The sequence below is a fragment of the Arachis ipaensis genome, chromosome B04 (assembly GCF_000816755.2).
Source record: "Arachis ipaensis cultivar K30076 chromosome B04, Araip1.1, whole genome shotgun sequence".
NCBI lineage: Eukaryota > Viridiplantae > Streptophyta > Magnoliopsida > Fabales > Fabaceae > Arachis > Arachis ipaensis.
Window position 1 is genome coordinate 70851605 of NC_029788.2, and position 20800 is coordinate 70872404.

At 37.3% G+C, this 20800-nt stretch overlaps 2 protein-coding genes across 5 annotated transcripts; one reads left to right on the plus strand and one right to left on the minus strand.

Moving 5' to 3' along the window:
* On the minus strand, positions 4247 to 20549 carry LOC107636552 (SHUGOSHIN 2-like). Of its 4 annotated transcripts, none has more exons than XR_002361160.1 (5): positions 20538 to 20549; positions 19174 to 19178; positions 4853 to 4890; positions 4665 to 4773; positions 4247 to 4507 (listed from the first exon to the last, which is right to left on the minus strand). XR_002361160.1 is itself a non-coding variant. In XM_021121199.1 (4 exons), exons 1-4 carry the CDS (start codon positions 5112 to 5114, stop codon positions 4316 to 4318), a joined length of 492 nt encoding a protein of 163 aa, XP_020976858.1. In that variant the 5' UTR covers positions 5115 to 5138; the 3' UTR covers positions 4247 to 4315. The 4 variants fall into 4 exon arrangements, 2 of the variants coding, with proteins under 2 accessions (XP_020976858.1, XP_020976856.1); XR_002361159.1 differs by having other exon boundaries at positions 4665 to 4779; positions 20538 to 20548; XM_021121199.1 differs by lacking the exons at positions 19174 to 19178; positions 20538 to 20549 and adding an exon at positions 4962 to 5138.
* On the plus strand, positions 5084 to 5697 carry LOC107637815 (isoflavone 3'-hydroxylase-like). Its single transcript, XM_016341114.2, has one exon. It carries the CDS (start codon positions 5116 to 5118, stop codon positions 5659 to 5661), a length of 546 nt encoding a protein of 181 aa, XP_016196600.1. The 5' UTR covers positions 5084 to 5115; the 3' UTR covers positions 5662 to 5697.

Here is a 20800-nt window from a genome sequence, read left to right on the forward strand (position 1 = left end):
CAATTCCATGCTCTGTTCTGGCATTAAACGCCAGTCTGGTGCTTGTTTCTGGCGTTTAACGCCAGCTTGATGCTTCTTTCTGGCGTTAAACGCCAGTTTGATGCTTCTTACTGGCGTTTAAATGCTGTTTTTAATGCCGTTTTCATTCTGTTTTTCATTTTTCAGTAGTTTTTGTGACTTCACCTGATCATCAACCTAAAGAAAACATAAAATAGTAATGGAAAATAAATAGATATAATTAAATAACATTGGGTTGCCTCCCAACAAGCGCTTCTTTAATGCCAATAGCTTGACAGTGAGCTCTCATGGAGCCTCACAGATGTTCAGAGCATTGTTGGGACCTCCCAACACTAAACTTAGAGTTTGAATGTGGGGTTCAATACCAAACTTAGAGTTTGGTTGTGGCCTCCCAACACCAAACTTAGAGTTTGACTGTGGGGGCTTTGGTTGACTCTGCAGTGAGAGAAGCTTTTCATGCTTCCTCTCCATGGTTACAGAAGGAGAACCTTGAGTCTTAAATACAAGGTAGTCCTCATTCAGTTGAAGGACCAACTCTCCTCTGTCTACATCAATCACAGCTTTTGCTGTGGCTAGGAAGGGTCTTCCAAGGATGATGGATTCATCCTCATCCTTCCCAGTGTCTAGGATTATGAAATCAGTAGGGATGTAAAGACCTTTAACCTTTACTAACAAGTCCTCTACTAATCCATAAGCCTGTTTCATTGATTTATCTGCCATCTCTAGTGAGATTCTTGTATCTTGTACCTCATAGATTCCCAGTTTCTCTATTACAGAGAGTGGCATGAGGTTTATCCTTGACCCAAGGTCACACAGAGCCTTCTCAAAGGTCATGGTGCCTATGGTACAAGGTATAAAGAACTTTTCGGGATCTAGTTTCTTCTGAGGCAATGTCTGCCTTATCAATGCACTTAGTTCATTGGTGAACAAGGGGGGTTCATCCTCCCATGTATCATTACCAAATAAACTTGCATTCAACTTCATGATGGCTCTTAGATATTTAGCAACCTGTTCTTCAATGATGTCTTCATCCTCTTCAGAGGAAGAATAGTCATCAGAGCTCATGAATGGTAAAAGGAGGTTCAATAGAATCTCTATGGTCTCTAGATGAGCCTCAGATTCCTTTGGTTCCTCAAAGGGAAACTCCTTATTGGTCAGTGAACGTCCCAGGAGGTCTTCCTCACTAGGATTTACGTCCTTCTCCTCCTCTCTGGGTTCGGCCACACCAATCACTACAAGAATATAGCTCTATTGCCACGCTTTTAAAGCATGGCGAAAAGCTGAAAAAAGCACGGCGATAGCTTTTCGCCACGCTTTTTGAGCTACCGCCACGCTTTTTTTGCCATGTTTTTTTACAAATTGCCACTTTTAAAAGCGTGGCTGTAGGTGGGAAATACGGCCACGCTTTTAAAGCGTGGCTGTAGGTGGGGGATACCGCCACGCTTTTAAAGCGTGGCGATAGGGAGAGATACGGCCACGCTTTTAAAGCGTGGCAATAGGGAGATACGGCCACGCTTTAAAAGCATGGCAATAGGGAGAGATACGGCCACGCTTTTAAAGCGTGGCGATAGCCTTATCAAATTGAAAAAAAAATCCTTTTTTTGACTTTACCTTCATCACTACACAATATAAATTTCAGTCCTTTTTTATTACCAAACCAGTATGCAATTTTTATTACAAGACAAATCAAATAGTAATTACCGACATATAATTTTTGCTATAATTGTTTTATACATTAATACTTAAATACAAAATAAATCTCAAGTTCAAAATTCTAATTTCTCAACAAGCTTTTCAATTTGAGCAAAAAATACAATGCTATTTAATACTTCAATTAGCTTACCAAATTTGATAATCATTATACAGATTTACTAAGGTGGGATTTACAAATCTTGGTAGGTTCGTTCCTTCCCTTTTGGCGTTTGAAACATCATTAAAACATCAGATCTGAAAGCCATCTTAGCAACATCTGTCTGCTCTGGCACTGCAGGAAGAACTTTGTCCACCACAATCACCTTTCCATCATTCGGTGTATAGCCTTCCAGCAATTCTTTAATATCTTCAAGCATTCTTCGTCATCCCAATCATGAAGTATGTTCTAGAAATAAAATAATATAATCTAAGAAAACTATGGGATCAACTCAATCATAATATATATAGTTTGTTCCATTAACATTAACTCCTGTTTCTAGTGTAAATGTTTTGGCATGCTATCAAATAAATTATTTATATCAAATATATATTAAAATGAAGAAATATATATTGAAAATGAATTAAATAATACATTTATTATACACAAATATACACAATCTAATTTACTAATTAATTTTTAGTGTGTATATGATATTGATAGATATAAGAGCAATGCATCAGAAAAGCATAAGGACCAAGTGATAGAGCAATCAAGAAAGCCTTCAAGAATATCTGTTTTAACTAATTTCCCTTTGTGCTTATTAGTTAGTTAGTTGTTCTGTTATACTCTTAGACCAACTCAATCTCTTATACATGTGTATAAAGTGGATAACATGATTGTATAATGTAATCAAGTACACAAATCACATATTCAATATCATAATTTCTATATTCTGCAGAATTCATTTCCTCTCTTTTCATTATTCTCTCAATCTTAGTGCTAAGTCTTTTAGAAACAAACATTAAATGAACTAAGGTTGTAAAAATCAAGCAAACTATGAGAGATAATATATAAGTGTGTGTTAACATTTCAAGAAAAACTCAATATAATAAGTGAGCCAATATAATATATAAGTGAATCAAGCAAGAATCAATGAGAAATTACAATTAAACCTTCACCAATATAATATAATAAGTAAGACTTGAGTTCACCCCCTGCCAAATGGAACTACTATATCAATTACAGTTAAACCTTCACCAATATCATGTCTTAATCCAATGTAAGGTTCTTTGAGCAATCACACTAGATCTTCATATCTAATTACAATGTCATAGATCAAATTGGATCACTTGGTTCTGAATCTTCAATTATTGTCAAGATTCATAAGCATCAAAATAGTGTAAAGAGACATTTTGTATACTAAATTGAGAAATTAGAAGACATAACCAGTTTAAGAGAGAGTAAATTCAATTAACAAATCAAATATATTAAACAAGTGAAAGAGAAAGAAAAGAATGCCTAAATCCATCTTTTTTAGCTAATCAAAATTCTGCCTTGGTTCCTTCAAAAGCATTGAGAGAGAAGAAAGGGACAAACTTGAATAATATACATGCAAGCACAAATATCCAAACTCAATTATTGTAAAAAAGGCATTTCCACTTAAAAGGGTCATAGCCAAGAAGAAGAGAATTAAGGAAGGAATACTAGTGTTGTAGGGGCTCTCAACTTTAACTTGGGCACTCAGACAAACTCCCATGCTAGAAACAGGTTCCTCAATTACCGAATCCTTGTTTGTTGTGTGCAGATTACAATTAGAAACAATTTCTAATCTGCCAAAGAAGTACAAAATCTGTTACCAAAACAATCATCAAGACAAAAGCAATTTGAATTACCAACAAAGGTATCCACTATAAATACTGTACAATGCCTATCAAACTAATTTTTTACTTTAGCATATTGGAAGTACCACCGCGCTCACAACCCTCACAGGTGAACCCACCTCCTTGAATAGATTATCCAACATCGTCTGCAGTGTGCAAAAATTATTAGCTATTGAATGATCAAATAAACATACACTCCATAGATGGATCCTTCTCCATTCCTAAAAGACACAAAATATGTAAAATATTGAAAATAGAAAACACCATAGCTAAAAAATAGTCTTTGCTCCTTTTATTAGATAGCTAAAATTATGGTCATGTTAGATCAGTTGGGTATAATTGGATCCAAATTAAAAATACTAGATTTTATTTCATCCATCCTCCATGAAAAGATTTAGGACTTGAATGATATTGATAGGAACAAGTAACCTATGAAAATTCAAAGAAAGAGAATGAAACTTTTATGCATAAAGTTCACCATCATTTTTCCCTTATTATTTTACATTATAGTTGACCAAACCATAGTTTCTTTTACAACGGCAAGTGTGGAATAATGAAGTAAGTAACCAAAGTTCTCCTATTTTGCTACTAGAGTCATAGACACAATTATAGTTGAACTGTAAAGGGTAATTGCCAACATATAATGGCATTTATCCCACTTTATTGTTAAACTGTAAAAGAAGATGGTGAAATTCTCTTTTATTTTTAGTTTTTCAAAAAAGAGGATACTAGATTCTGACCAAACAGATGCATGGGTAGATTTTGTTTCTTTCACCAATCAAAATCATAAAGTGACCATAGCCTCAACTTTCTTAACAATCCTGATTAAACATAGAGAAACCTCACATACCTTAGCATTCATTGTATCATTCACAATAAACTTTTGCTCCATCAGCACAACTTCCTCAAAGTACTTGCGTAATCGTCCTTCTACCATTTTTTCTATGGCCATTTGGGACTTACCAGAGGCTTCAGCCTGAAATATTGAAAACCAGACCACAATCTTAACTTCAAGCTTTTGTTCAGATTTTATAATGCCGCAAAGGAAAGAAACAGTTAGCAGGCCAACTATAAAATTGAGATATCAGATATTAATATGATATTAATATGAATGTATAAGATGTAAAATGTACCGCTAGCATGTGTGTGTTTGATTGAGCAAGATTCCAATTCTGTAGTTGCAGTTTTTTAACATTGCCTCTTAACATCTGCATCTCAGCTTTAGTCCATTCAATTATTTTACTGTTTCTAATTTTAATCAAGGAAAACAAAAGCAAATTCTTCCTAATTATATATTTTCATAGATTATATGAGAGGATACTTTTTCTCAGCTAGGAGCTTCAGTAGAGTCATTCTTTCCTGCATAAAAAAAATTCAAGTACTTAAATAATAACACAAATTGAAAACAAGGATGATGAGAGAAATTAAACCTTTAGAAGTTGTTGAATGCAATCCTTATCAGCAGAATTAGAAGAAGTAGTATCCTCTGGTGGTTTTTGTTGTTCTTGAAGGTGGTGTGAGGAGTTGGTGATGTCAGAAAGCTTCTTCTGCATTAAGCTTCCAAATTTATTCAGATAAAGCATAATGATGGAACTTTCGTATTATAACTCTCTTCTTCTTCTCTTCGTTGTTTTCATCACTTGTTACAAGCTATTCACAAAGAGATTCAAAAACCTACCACCATCTCCACCGCCTCTTCCTCTAATCGGTAACCTCTACCACCTGAAACCACCCGTCTTCCGCACCTTCTACGCCTTATCACAAAAATACGGTCCCATTTTCTCGTTCCGCTTCAGTTCCCAACTCTCCATGGTCGTTTCCTCCACCTCCTTAGCCGAAGAATGTTTTACCAAAAATGACATCGTCCTCGCAAATCGTTTCCGTTCCCCCAAGACCAAGCACCTAACCTACAATAATGCCGTGGTGATAACTTCGCCGTACGGTGACCACTGGCGCAACCTCCACCGCATCTGCTTCTTGGAGATCCTCTCCACTCAGCGTCTCAACTCTTTTATGGGAATCCGAAGGGACGAAACGGCGAGGTTGATCTGGAGCTTGAGTCAGGGGTTAGGTGAGGGTTTCACGAGAGTTGAAGTGAGATCGAAATTGATGAGTGACGGTAAGAGTTGAGAGTAAGAGAGTCCCGATTGAAGCTTTTGGCCAAGTTTGAGGGTTATTGGGTTGGGGCCTAGGTTATTAGTTTTTTTTTTTTTAAAAAAATACCTTTTGGCCACGCTTTTAAAGCGTGTCAAATGAGTACTAGGATATGGCCATGCTTTATAAGTGTTTCCGTAATGAAACTCTGTCGCACGCTTTCAAAACGTCCCAGTTTCTCTCTATGGCCACGCTTTTGAAGCGTGGCAAGAAAAAGCATAGCCAAATCTCTATTCAATCCCCACCCTCACAAAAGCGTGGCCATTGACCACTTTTGGCCACGCTTTTAAAGCGTGAAAAAAAAAGCGTGGCCATATGTCCAATCAACTGCTACCTTTCAAAAGCGTGGCCGTTGACCCTTTTTGCCACGTTTTCGAAGCGTGGCAAGAAAAAACGTGGCCAAATCTCTATTCAATCGCCACCCTCACAAAAGCATGGCCATTGACCACTTTTGGCCATGCTTTTAAAGCGTGGCAAAAAAAAAAACGTGGCCATAGGCCTTTTTTCTTGTAGTGAAGTAAGGTTATGGCCTTGCACTCTCTTTTTGGATTCTCTTCTGTATTGCTTGGGAGAGTACTAGGAAGAGTTTCAGTGACTCTTTTACTCAGCTGGCCCACTTGTGCCTCCAAATTTCTAATGGAGGACCTTGTTTCATTTATGAAGCTTAGAGTGGCCTTAGATAGATCAGAGACTATATTTGCTAAGCTAGATGGATTCTGCTCAGAATTCTCTGTTTGTTGCTGAGAGGATGATGGAAAAGGCTTGCTATTGCTAAACCTGTTTCTTCCACCATTATTAAAGCCTTGTTGAGGCTTTTGTTGATCCTTCCATGAGAAATTTGGATGATTTTTCCATGAGGGATTATAGGTGTTTCCATAGGATTCTCCCATGTAATTCACCTCTGCTATTGCAGGGTTCTCAGGATCATAAGCTTCTTCATCAGAAGATGCTTCTTTAGTATTGTTGGATGCAGCTTGCAATCCATTCAGACTTTGAGAAATCATATTGACTTGCTGAGTTAATATTTTATTCTGAGCCAATATGGCATTCAGAGTATCAATTTCAAGAACTCCCTTCCTCTGAGGCGTCCTATTACTCACAGGATTCCTTTCAGAAGTGTACATAAACTGGTTATTTGCAACCATGTCAATGAGTTCCTGAGCTTCTGCAGACGTTTTCTTTAGGTGAATGGATCCACCTGCAGAATGGTCCAATGGCATCTTTGATAATTCAGACAGACCATCATAGAATATATCTAGGATGGTCCATTCTGAAAGCATGTCAGAATGACACTTTTTGGTCAGTTGCTTCTATCTCTCCCAAGCTTCATAGAGGGATTCACCTTCTTTCGGTTTGAAGGTTTGAACATCCACTCTAAGCTTGCTAAGCTTTTGAGGAGGAAAGAACTTAGCTAAGAAAGCCGTGACCAGCTTATCCTAAGAGTTCAGGCTATCTTTAGGTTGAGAGTCCAACCATATTCTAGCTCTGTCTCTTACAGCAAACGGGAAAAGCATAAGCCTGTAGACCTCAGAATCAACCCCATTGGTCTTAACAGTATCACAGATCTGCAAGAATTTAGTTAAGAACTGAAAAGGATCTTCTGATGGAAGTCTATGAAACTTGCAGTTCTGTTGCATCAGAGAAACTAATTGAGGCTTTAGCTCAAAATTGTTTGCTCTAATTGCAGGGATTGAGATGCTTCTTCCATGTAAGTTGGAATTTGGTGCAGTAAAGTCACCAAGCATCTTCCTTGTACCTCCACCATTGTTATTGGTTTCGGCCATCTCAACTTTTTCGAAAATTTCTGTCAGGTTCTCTCCAGAGAGTTGTGCTTTAGCTTCCCTTAGCTTCCCCTTCAGAGTCCTTTCACGTTCAGGATCAGCTTCAACAAGAATGTTCTTATCCTTGTTCCTGCTCATATGAAAAAGAAGAGAACAGAAAAGAAAATATGGAATCCTCTATGTCACAGTATAGAGATTCCTTATGTGAGTATAAGAGGAGAAGAATAGAAGGAGGAGAAGAGAAAAACTCGAACACAGAGAAGAAGATGGGGTTCGAATTATGAGTAGAAGAGAAGTGTTAGTAGATAAATAAATAAATAGAAGGAGATGAGAGAGGGGGGAGAAAATTCGAATTTAATTTAAAAATAAAAGAAAAATATTTTTGTTTTTATTTTAAAATGCAGTGAGAGTTCGAAAATTAAGAGAAGGAGTAAAATTAAAATTAAAAATTAAAACAATTAGTTAATTAGAAAAAATTTTGAAAAAGTGGATAGGAGTTTTCAAAAATTAGAGAGAGAAAATTAGTTAGGTGGTTTTGAAAAAGATATGATTGAAATAGAAAACTTTTAAAAATAAACTAAAAAAGTCAAGTAGTTAATTGAAAAAGATTTGAAAATTAAATTTGAAAAGGTGAGAAGTTAGAAAAGATTTAGAAATTGATTTTGAAAAAGATATGATTGAAAATCATTTTGAAAAAGATTTGAATTGAAAATTAAAAAGATTTGATTTTTGAAAATTGAAATTGGTTACTTGACTAATAAGAAACTAAAAGATATGATTCTAAAATTTAAATATTGAACCTTTCTTAATAGGCAAGTAACAACTTGAAAAAATTTTTGAATCAATCACATTAATTATTTGTAAAGATTTTGAAAAATATGGAATAAAATAAGAAAAAGATTTTTGAAAATAAATTTTGAAAATTTCGAAATTGTGAAAGAAAAAATGAAAAAGATTTGAAAAAGATAGAATTTTTAAATTGAAGAATTGATTTGATTTATAAGAAACAATTAAATTTAAAAAATTTTTGACTAAATCAAACCAAATTTTCGAAAATTTATGAGAGAATAAGGGAAAGATATTGTTTTGATTTTTGAATTTTTAACGAAGAAAGAGAAAAACAACCAAAAGACTCAAAACATGAAAATTATGAATCAAAACACATGATGCATGCAAGAACACTTTGAATGTCAAGATGAACACCAAGAACACTTTGAATGTCAAGATGAACACCAAGAACTTATTTTTGAAAATTTTTAAGAAAAGAAAAACATGCAAGACACCAAACTTAGAAATTTTCACACTTTAGACACTAACAAATTGAAAATGCATATGAGAAACAAGAAAAGATGCACAACAAGAAAATGCAAAGATCAAACAAGGGAAATCATCAAGAACAACTTGAAGATTATGATGAACACCATGCATGAATTTTTTCTCGAAAATTTCTTTAGTGAAAATTAAAAATATGCAATTGACACCAAACTTAAAATTTGACACAAGACTCAAACAAGAAACATCAAATTATTTTTGGTTTTAAGATTTTATAAATTTTTTTGGATTTTTCGAAAATTAATTGGAAAAAGAAAAATAAGGATTTCAAGATTTCTAATGAGAATTCCAAGAATCATGCAATGTTAGTCTAAAACTCCGGTCCAGGAATTAGACATGGCTTACTAGCCAGCCAAGCTTTCAGTGAAAGCTCCGGTCCAAAACACTAAACATGGCCAACGGCCAGCCAAGATTTAGCATACAAATCAGGCATACAACAGCTGATCAGATGGGAGTCCACGGACTCTTGTGATGATAAGTTGAAATCTCGGTCCAAAGGATTAGACATGGCTTCACAGCCAGCCAGACTTCAACAGATCATCGTGAAACGCTAGAATTCATTCTTAAAAATTCTGAAGCCATAGAATAATTTATTATTTATTTTTTTTTGAAATTTTTTCGAAAGTAAAAAGAATAAAAACAAAAACTTAAAATTAAAATAAAATTACCTAATCTGAGCAACAAGATGAACCGTTAGTTGTCTAAACTCGAATAAACCCCGACAACGGCGCCAAAAACTTGGTGTACGAAATCGTGATCGTTCATTCCTTGGTAACGGCGCCAAAAACTTAATACGCACGTTCATAATCTTAGTTCTTTGTCACAACTTCGCACAACTAACCAGCAAGTGCACTGGGTCGTCCAAGTAATAAACCTTACGTGAGTAAGGGTCGATCCCACGGAGATTGTCGGCTTGAAGCAAGCTATGGTCACCTTGTAAATCTCAGTCAGGCGGATTCAAATGGTTATGGTGAATTGATAATTAAAACATAATTAAAATATAAAATAGGATAGAGATACTTATGTAATTCATTGGTGAGAATTTCACATAAGCATATGGAGATGCTTTTATTCCTTCTAAACCTCTGCTTTCCTACTGGTTTCATCCAATCATTCATACTCCTTTCCATGGCAAGCTGTATATTGGGCATCACCGTTGTCAATGGCTACATCTCGTCCTCTCAGTGAAAATGGTCCAAATGCACTGTCACCACACGGCTAATCATCTGTTGGTTCTTGATCATGCTAGAATAAGATTCAGCAATCCTTTTGCATCTGTCACTACGCCAGCACTCGCGATTTTGAAGCTCGTCACAGCCATCCCTTCCCAGATCCTACTCGGAATACCACAGACAAGGTTTAGACTTTTCGGATCTCAAGAATGGCCGCCAATAATTCTAGCCTATACCACGAAGACTCTGATCGTAGATCAGGAGGCTAAGAGATATGCATTCAAGCTTGCTTTCATGTAGAACGGGAGTGTTTGTCAGGCACGCGTTCATAAGTGAGAATGGTGATGAGCGTCACATAATCATCACATTCATCATGTTCTTGTGTGCGAATGAATATCTTAGAGAAGAAATAGGCTTGAGTTGAATAGAAAGTAAAAGAGCTGAAACTTAAATTGCAAGAAAGGTAAATAGCTGAATCTTAAAGTGCAAGAAATTTAAATTGCAGAATCTAAATTGCCAGAAAACTTAAATTGCATGAATTAGAAAGGGAATTGGGTGCTAGGAAATCAAACAGAATATAAATTGCAGTAAAAATCAGAGAGATCTAAGTTGGAAAAACTTAAAGAAAGTGATTCATCATGGTTTGGAGGTACTGTAATCCTTCCTGAATCAAATTGGATTTAACTCCTTTCTCAATCATTTGGTAGATCTATAGCAGATTGAAATTGATTGGATCCCAATTCCTTGGCAATCCAATATCTCTAATCACAATCAATCTTGCCAATTCCTTGATCTAATTGTCATTAGAAGAGGTTAAGTACATTTCTCTCATCCATATGCCACACTAACTCTCAGGATCTCAATTCCTCCCAAATAGTGTTGATCAAGAGAGTAGTGAAGGATAGAGCTCCAATTCTAATGCAAGTGATTCCTTTTCTGAGGCTCACATAAGCATTCACTGAATTAAACCCCCTTTTGAAGTGAATAACTCAAAATCAAAACAGAAGATACCCAATAGCTACACAATTGAATTGAGAAGAAGAAGAATTTTATTGATTCATTGGAATTACAACAGAGTTCCTCCCCCTAATGAAATTGGGGTTTAGTTCATCATTGCTCTAGTACCAAAACAGAAAAGAAAAATGCAGAATATGAAGAACAGAAAGAAAAATAGAAAGCAAAATAAAATCAGATCTCAGAACTCCTAAAACAGAACTAAAAGGAAAAATAAAAAGATGGTAAAACGAAAAAGTCCTATTGAAATCAAATTTTCTACTATTTATACACTTTCTAAATTAGTCATCAAGTACTTGGAGTGGGCTTTTTGGCCTTTGATAAAGTGGATCAGAGATGGGCACTTGGTTGCAGCTTCCAAGGGAACGTAGCGTTGATAAACCACTATTTTATAGTTTATCTTGTGTTCAATTGAGTGGTTTCATCAAGTCTTTGCCCACTTATTCATATAATTTGCATGATTTTACAATTCCTTCCTAGTTTTGTTCCATAATTGAAAACTTGCTTCCTAAGCCTTTAATTTATGTATTTTAAATCCTTCTTTATACTATTCAATGTCGTGATCTGTGTGTTCAGTGTTTTCAGGCTTTATAGGGCAGGAATGGCTTAGAAGATGGAGAGGAAGCTTGCAAAAATGGAAGGAGCACAAGAAATAAAGGAGAAATAAAAATACGTTGTGAGTATAGTTCTTAATTAGCTAAGGTTCGCCTTGTCAATTCAGAAAAGTTGTCACAAATTTTAGAAATAAAAAAACTGGGAGTATGAGTCCCAGGTCGTCTCCCAACGAGTTGCAGGAAAGGATGCTAATTTATTAATCAGTAAATTTCAAGAAAGTTTGAGTTGAATAATGAGCAGTTTAAAATAACTGTAAATTAAAGCAATAAACTAAGAATTATTATTAATATTAAAAGGCCTTGACTGGGGGAATGATTAATTGGAAGTTCTATCCTTGTTGGAATCTTCTCAAGTGTAGTGTAAAGAGGTTGTTGTTTTCACTTAGTTAACCCTTACTAAATAAAGGAAAGTCAAGTGATTGAGCTAACTCTTATCCACAAATCCTAGTCCTCTCCCTTGGAAAAGTCTAGCATTAGTAGATACAGAATTAGCCAACAACGTCCAATGTAACTAAGCACTCAAGCATTCCAACTCAAGTGACTCCTTTTAATCAACCCCCATATCAAGTAGAAAATCTACTCCATTGACATGGATTTAATACTCATAAAAATATAAGAAGACATAATAAATTAAATAAAATAAAATAGAGAATTAATAATTAATTAAACGTAAAGGTAACTCTATATATTAATAAATCCAAAATTCAATATACTTATCTGAAGAGGGTCAATGATCAACTGAAAAGAGTAAAGGAATAAGGAAACAAACTAAAGTAGTGTCTTCAACAGAAGTAATGACTCTTCAACATCCAAAATCCAAAGCAAAAGCATAAACTATCAATGTAAATCTAATCTAAATTTCTTGATCTAAAACTAAAAGGAATCCTAATATCAATGTATCTGAATGTGTGTGGATGTGTATTGAGTCTCTGCATGTTCCCTAGCTTTAGTCTGTGTTTCTGGGCCGAAAACTGGGTCAAAATGTGGCCCGAAATCGCCCGCAGCGTTTCCTGTCAATACTGGTTTATAAAATCATGCAATTCATATGAATAAGTAGGTAATGGCTTGATAAAAACCACTCAATTAAACACAATATAAATCATAAAATAGTGGTTTATCAACGCGTACGCGTGACTGACTGACGCGTACGCGTGACATGCGTGATCTGCAGAACTAACAGAAAACACTGGGGGTGATTTTGGGCCGAGTTTTGACCCAGTTTCTGGCCCAGAAACACAGACTAGAGCCAGGGGACATGCAGAGACTCAACACACATTCTCATTAGCATAGTTTTAGTTTTAGATCTGAATCTAGAGAGAAAAAAAATTACTCTTCCTCTAGGTTTTCTTTACATTCATGGATGTTGGGAAGAGTCATCACCTCCGTCGAAGTTACTATTCTAGTTTGTTTTCTTATTCCCTTGCTATTTCATATTCTGAATTCTTGTTTAGACTTACAATTGGATTGTTTTTATAATTTATTTATGCAAAGGATTACTTTTACTTTTAATTGATTTGTAGTTATTGTCTATCATGTCTTTCTTTTATTCCCTTTTTAATTCTATGCAAGTAATTTTCATGTCAATGGAGTAGATTCCCAACTTGACATGGGGGTTGATTAAAAGGAGACACTTGAGTTGGAATGCTCAAGTGATTAGTTAAATTGGAAGTTGTTGGCTAATTCTCTATTTACTAATGCTAGACCTTCCCAAGGGAGAGGACTAGGATTTGCGAATAAGAGTTAGCTCACTCACTTGACTTTCCTTTATTTAGTAAGGGTTAACTAAGTGAAAACAACAACCTTTAATGCTACACTTGAGAGAATTCCAACAAGGATAGAACTTCTAATTAATTATTCCCCCAGTCAAGGCTTTTTATTTGATTATATAAATCTATTTTAATTTACTTTGCCTTAATTTACAATTATTTATTTTCTGTCATTCAACTCTCAAAATTTCTCGGAAAACTCCCGATTAATAAGATAGCACCCTTTGTCAACTCATTGGGGGACGACCTGGGATTCGTACTCCCAGTATCTTTATTCTAATTTTGTGACAACCTTTCTAAATCGATGAGCAGGTTTTTGCTGGTTAATAACTATACTCGCAACGTATTTATTATATTAATTTCTTAATTGGCTGACTTCCGCCTCTCGTCAATTTTTGGCGCCGTTGCCGGGGGGTTGCAATAGCGTGCTAAATTATTAGTTGGTGTAAATATTTTTAATTTTATTTATTTACATATTTTATTTTATTTTATTACCATAAGCTACATGTTTCTCTCATTGAATTACACGTTCACTGCCTGATCCGAGCTTAGCTGCATTTGATCCTGAAATTGAAAGAACTCTTTCACGTATTAGGCGAGCTCGACATCGGTTAGCCTCTGAGGGTGGTGAAGTTATTGTTATCGATTCACCAGTCTCATCTGAGGGCAAATCTAAACGGCCATCTGAGGGAGAAACAAGCTCCTCTGCTACTGATTCAGTTGATTCACGTGCAGATAATATCGCAGCACCTAGGAGGATTACTCTCCAGGAAGCTGGAGCCCCAAATTTTACACTTGAACCATATTAAGTGCGTCATCCAAATCTGGCTACAGATTTTGAACTAAAGACTGCACTAATCAACTTGATGCCTATGTTTTATGGCTTACCTGCTCCGGAGCCTATCAAGCACCTCAGGAATTTTCAGACAGCCTGTTCTACTGTTAGGCGTCATGGTGCAAATGAAACTTCTATTTTGCTAACCGCCTTCCCGTTTTATCTTGAGGGAAAGGCGAGAGAGTGGTACTACTCCCAAACTGAAGCAACTATTACCAACTGGGATACGCTTAGGAGAGAATTCTTGGAAAAATACTTTCCAGCTGAAGTTACAGATAGATTGAGGAAAGAGATCTCCTGCATTATTCAAGGTGAATCGGAGACTCTCTATGAGTACTGGGAGCACTTCAAGAACCTTCTGGACGCATGCCACCACCACATGATTGACAAGTTGGTGTTGATCAGCTACTTCACTAAAGGCATGAAGCCTCGGGATAAGACTACATTGGATGGTGCTAGTAATGGTTCTCTGAAAAAGTACAAGACCGCAGATGAAGCATGGGAACTGATCAGTGACCTAGCTGAGTCCACTTGAAATCACAGGCACAGAAACAGCCACTTAAAGGCTGTTGCAGAGGTTTCCTCTAGCAGTGAGACTACTGCCGTCACACAAGCTATATGTGAAATGACTAACCTACTAAAGCAGATGCAGTTGAATCAACAACAACCTCAACCTCCCCCACCACAACAAAGCCAACAGTTGGTTCCCCAAAGAGTATGTGAAATCTGTGCTGATTATAGTCATTACACTGATGAGTGCCCGCAGCTCCAACAAGAAGACAACACCTTGGCAGCTACTCACAACTTCTATGACCGCCCGAATCAAGGATACAATCAACAAGGCGGCAACTAAAACCAAGGTGAGAACTATAACCAAGGGTGGCAGGACAACTCTAACCAGGGTTGGAGAGATAATTCCAACCATGGCTGGAGGGACAACTATAACAGAGGAGGCAGAGACAACTAGGGAAATCAGAGGTGGAATAACAATAACAATCAGCAGAACCGGAATCAACAGCACCATTCCTATCAACAGCAGAATCCGAACCAGCCTTATAGAGTACCTCACCTAAGACAGTCCCAAGGACCCCAGCACAACCAACAACAGGTTCCTCAAATCACTTAGCCTCCTTCCTCATCGAATGACGAGATGCTTCGTTCTCTTGCACAAGGATAACAAGACATGCAGACTACACTGAACTCTACTTTAAATGGTCTGAATGCCACTTTACAAGCTCTCGTCTCCCGGATAGATTCGTTACCTACTCCCACCAACCCGCTTTCAAGCTCCATTGGAATTCCTTCTCAACCCTTACCTAACCCCAAAGGTGGCATCAATGCCATCACTTTGAGGTCTGGAACCACACTGTAGGAGAAGAATCAGGAGGAGCCAAGCCCACAAGAACATAGTTGAAGTGGAAGATGCTGAAGAGGAAGAGGAAGTACAAGACATGGTTGAAGAAGAAGTAGCACAGCCAAGGAATGGAGCACTAAAGGACGCAAAAGTTGCAAGTGGCACCATTCCTATTCCATTTCCACACCTTGCAAGAAAGTCCAGGAAGCAGATGGAACTTGATTCCAAAATGGTAGAAATCTTCAAAAAGATTGAGGTAACTGTTCCCCATTTTGATGTTATTCAACAAGTACCTAAATATGCAAAGTTTCTGAAAGATTTATGTATACATAAAGATAAAATTAATGAATTAGAAACTATTCCTTTAGGTAGTTCTATATCTGCTTTAATGGGAGGTATACCTGAAAAATGTAGTGATCCAGGTCCATGCATGGTTAACTGTACCATTGGGGGTGTAATATTTTTTGACTGCGTGTGTGATTTAGGAGCGTGCGTGAGTATTATGCCATTATCTATATATGATGCTTTGAGGCTCCCTCCCTTAAAAAGGTCGACAGCTCGTTTTGTTTTAGCAGATAAGGGTTGGAATTGCTGAAGACGTGCTGGTAAGCATTAAGGGGCTCACATTTCCCATTGACTTCTATATCTTGGAAATGCCCCCTAATGACTCAGGAAGACCATCATCAATCCTGCTTGGAAGGTGATAAACCCCTATTTTATGATTCATCTTGTGCTCAATTAAGTGTTTTTATAAATTCTTCACCCACTTATTCATATGAATTGTATGGTTTTACAACTCCTTCCTTATTCCATGATGTATGTGAAAACATGTTTCCTATGCCTTAAAAATATTAATTTTTATTATCCTTTATTACCATTCGATGTCATGATATGTGTGTTAAGTAATTTCAGGCCTCATAGGACAGGAATGACTTAGAGGACAGAAAGGAAACATGCAAAAATGGAAGGAACGCACAAAATGGAGTTTTGAAGAAAATGGCAGCGACGCGCACGCATGGACAACGCGCACGCGTGCCTAGCACAAAACGCAAGCGACGCGCACGCATGGATGACGCAGACGCATGCCTGGTGTAGGGCACAAATGACACGTACGCGTGACTGACGCATAAGCTTAGCAAGGAAAATCTCCAAATGACGCGCACGCGTGACCCACGCGCACGCGTGACAGACACTACATGCAGAAAATTGCAGAAGTTGCCCCCCAGCAATTTCTGGGCCCTTTTTCGGCCAGAATCTAACTCCAGAAACATAGAATAGAGGTTGGAGAATGGGGGAATCAAAAACATTCATTGAACATTCATTCAGGATAGACAATTTTAGGTTTTAGATGTAGTTTTCTAGAGAGAAAGGCTCTCTCCTCTCTCTTAGGTTTTAGAATTAGGATTTCTCTTAGAGTATGGTTATTTCTTCAATCCAGGTTCAATGTTCCTTTAATTTATGTTCCTCTTCTACTTTTATTTATTCTAATGCTTTTACTTGTTAATTACTTATGTTGCCAAATTGGCTTATGAACCCTTCATGTTAGATTTGAATTTATGTTTAAATGCAATTTGAGGTATTTCAGAATTATGATATTCTTAGCTTTGATTGATGAAAAGGAATTTTTATTCGAGTAGATTTCCTTCCCTTTTGGCTTTGGTTAAGTAATTGGTGACACTTGAGTTGTCAAACTCAGCAGTTGATTGAAAATTGGGAATTGCTGATTGATTTGGATCCCTCTAAAGCTAGTCTTTCCATAGGAGTTGACTAAGACTTGAGGAATCAAGTTAATTAGTCCACTTGACTTTCCTTTATTTTGTAAGGGTTAACTAAGTGGGAGAAATAAACAATTCTCATCACACCTGATAAGGATAACTAGGATGGAATTTCCAGTTCTCATACCTTGCCAAGAGTTTTCTTAATTATTAATTTATTTTTCTTGCCATTTAATTTACTTGTTCTTTAATTAAAAAAAAACCCCAAGAATATACAATTCCATAACCAATAATAAATCATACTTCCCTACAATTCCTTGAGAGACGACCTGAGGTTTAAATACTTCGGTTATAAATTTTATTGGGTTTTGTTACTTGTAACAACCAAACTTTTGTACGAAGGGAATTCTTGTCGGTCTAGAAGCTATACCTACAACGTGATTTTATTTGTGAAAATTCTAGATCGCGCGAGAGTTTCGTTCGTCAGAAAGCCATTCCTGAAGACTTCAAAGTTCAAGTTGGATGCCTTTTCAGGAACTTACTCCTTTGAGATAGATGGCAGAGCAGTGACTTTCAATTTGAATGAGGCTATGAAGCACCCTCCGGAAGATCATTCCATCTTTCAGTGTGACATCATTGATGAAACTGTAGCTGCAGTTCACCAAGAATAAGCAGAAGAGAGGCACATGGAGCAAGGTCCAAGTGTGGGGACACCCTCTGAACACAATAAGGACACTTTGCCATTATCACTAGCTCCAGATGATCCAGAGCCCAGCCATGAGTAGACATTGGAATTAAAGCCCCTTCCACCCCACCTCAAGTATGCTTACCTTAAGGATAATCAGAAGCTCCCAGTTATCATTGCAAGGGAACTTACTTTCCAACAGGAGGAGCAGCTGGTTAGTGTGCTGAGAAGACACAAGAAAGCAATTGGGTGGAGCTTGGCGGATATAGTAGGCATCAGCCCTCAAGTTTGTGAGCATAGAATATTCTTAGAAGAGGGAGCAAGGCCTGTCCGTCAACCCCAAAAAAGACTAAATCCCACCATCTTAGAAGTTGTCAAGAAAGAAGTGACCAGACTGTTGGAGGCTGATATCATCTACCCTATCTCAGACAGCGAATGGGTCAGTCCAGTATAAGTAGTGCCCAAGAAGTTTGGAGTCACAACGGTAAAGAATGAGCATGGAGAACTCCTGACAACTAGAGTGCAAAATTCATGGAGATTTGCATTGATTACAGGCGTCTCAACCAAGCTACTCGCAAGGATCATTACCCCTTGGCATTTATTGATCAGATGCTTGATCGCCTGTCGGGTAAATCCCATTACTGCTATTTAGATGGTTATACAGGCTACTTTCAAAATCATATAGCTCCTGAAGATCAGAAAAAGACTACTTTTACATGTCCCTTTGGAACGTATGCATATAAGAGGATGTCTTTTGGCTTATGTAATGCACCGGTTACTTTCCAAAGATGCATGATGAGTATCTTTTCAGATCTTATCGAAATCTGTATGGAAGTTTTTATGGACGATTTTAGCATATATGGCGATTCCTTTAACCTTTTCTTGGATAGTTTAGCTAGAGTATTAGACAGGTGTGTTAGTTCAAACCTTGTATTGAATATTAAAAAATGTCATTTTATGGTAAAACAAGGGATTGTTCTAAGACATGTCTCTAATGCTGGTATCTCCGTAGATCCAGCAAAGGTAGATGTCATTTATAGTTTACCTTACCCCTCTTCCGTGAGGAAAGTCTGTTCGCTCCTTGGCCATGTAGGTTTCTACAGGAGATTTATTAAGGACTTCAGTAAGGTAGCATTATCTTTATCCAGACTGCTGCAGAAAGATGTTGAGTTTGAGCTGAGTAAGGACTGCATGAATTCATTTGATCAGCTGAATATCACCTTAACTCAAGCTCTAATTGTGAGAGGACCATACTGGAGCCAGCCTTTTGAGATTATGTGTGATGCCTCCAACCATGCAGTAGGAGCGGCGCTGGCTCAACGCGAAGGTAAGGATCCTTTCGTAATTGCTTATGCTTCGAAGACCTTAGACGCTGCTCAGTCTAATTACACTACTACTGAAAAAGAGCTTCTGGCTATTATTTTCGCTCTAGATAAATTCCGAGCCTATTTACTTGGTACTAAGGTGGTAGTGTACTCAGACCATGCGGCTCTAAAATATTTATTAGCTATAAAAGAGTCCAAACCAAGGCTGATACGTTGGATACTGTTGCTGCAAGAGTTTGATTTAGAAATTAAGGATAGGAGTGGTAACCAGAATTTAGTGGCAGACCACTTGAGTTGCCTTGAGCACATTAAAGAAGACTCTACTCCTATCAATGATGCTTTTCTATTTGATAGCTTGCACGCAGTATCTGAAGTAGTTCCTTGGTATGCACTTGTAGCTAATTATCTAGTTAGCCATACTTTCCCTCCTAATTTTACTAAGCATCAAAGAGACAAGCTGAAAAGTGAGTCCAAATATTATATATAGGATAATCCATATTTATGGAGGTATGGTGCTGACCAGATAATTAGAATGTGTGTGCCTCAATCAGAATTCCAGTCCATTTTAGAGGCCTGCCACTCTTCTGAGAGTGGAGGATATTTTGGCCCTCAAAGTACAGCTAGAAAAATTTTAGACTATCGATTATGGTGGCCTACTCTTTTTAAAGATGCTGCTGCCTTTTGTAAATCTTGTTCTCCATGCCAAAGGTTTGGTAACATATCCAAGAGGGATGAGATGCCCCAACAGATTATGCTATTCTACTAAAATTTTTTATGTTTGGGACATTGACTTCATGGGTCCATTTCCAAACTCTAGTGGTTACCTTTATATACTGTTAGCTGTAGATTATGTTTCTAAATGGGTGGAAACAATTCCTACCGACATTGATGATGCTAACAATGTTGCCTCTTTTGTCAGAAACCATATTATATGTCGCTTTGGATCACCACGAGCAATCGTGAGTGATCAAGGCACTCATTTTTGTAACAGGAGATTAGCAGGTCTACTGAAGAAGCATGGGATTGTTCACAAAGTGGCAACAGCATACCATCCCCAGACCAATGGGCAAGCAGAGGTATCCAACAAAGAAATAAAGCGCATTCTGGAGAAGATAGTAAAGCCTCATAGGAAGGACTGGAGCATCAGACTTGTTGATGCGCTCTGGGTGTATCGAACAGCGTACAAGACACCCATTGGGATGAGCCCCTTCCGCTTACTATACGGAAAGGCTTGCCACCTTCCAGTAGAGGTGGAACACAAGGCTTTCTGGGATGTGAGGGAGTGCAACATGGGATTTGAGGAAGCTGGCGCTGAAAGGAAGCTGCAACTAGCAGAATTAGAAAACCTTCGCCTAGATAATTTTTCCACCTTCCATTTGAGCCCTGGATTGAGTGCAGACAATGGAGATTCTTACGGGGATAGCCATGGCAGGTTAATCTCTCATGGGTAGTTGAATTCTACTCCAATTTTCACATGCCAGCCCTGCAATCTGTCTATGTCCGTGAGAAGTAAGTCCCTATA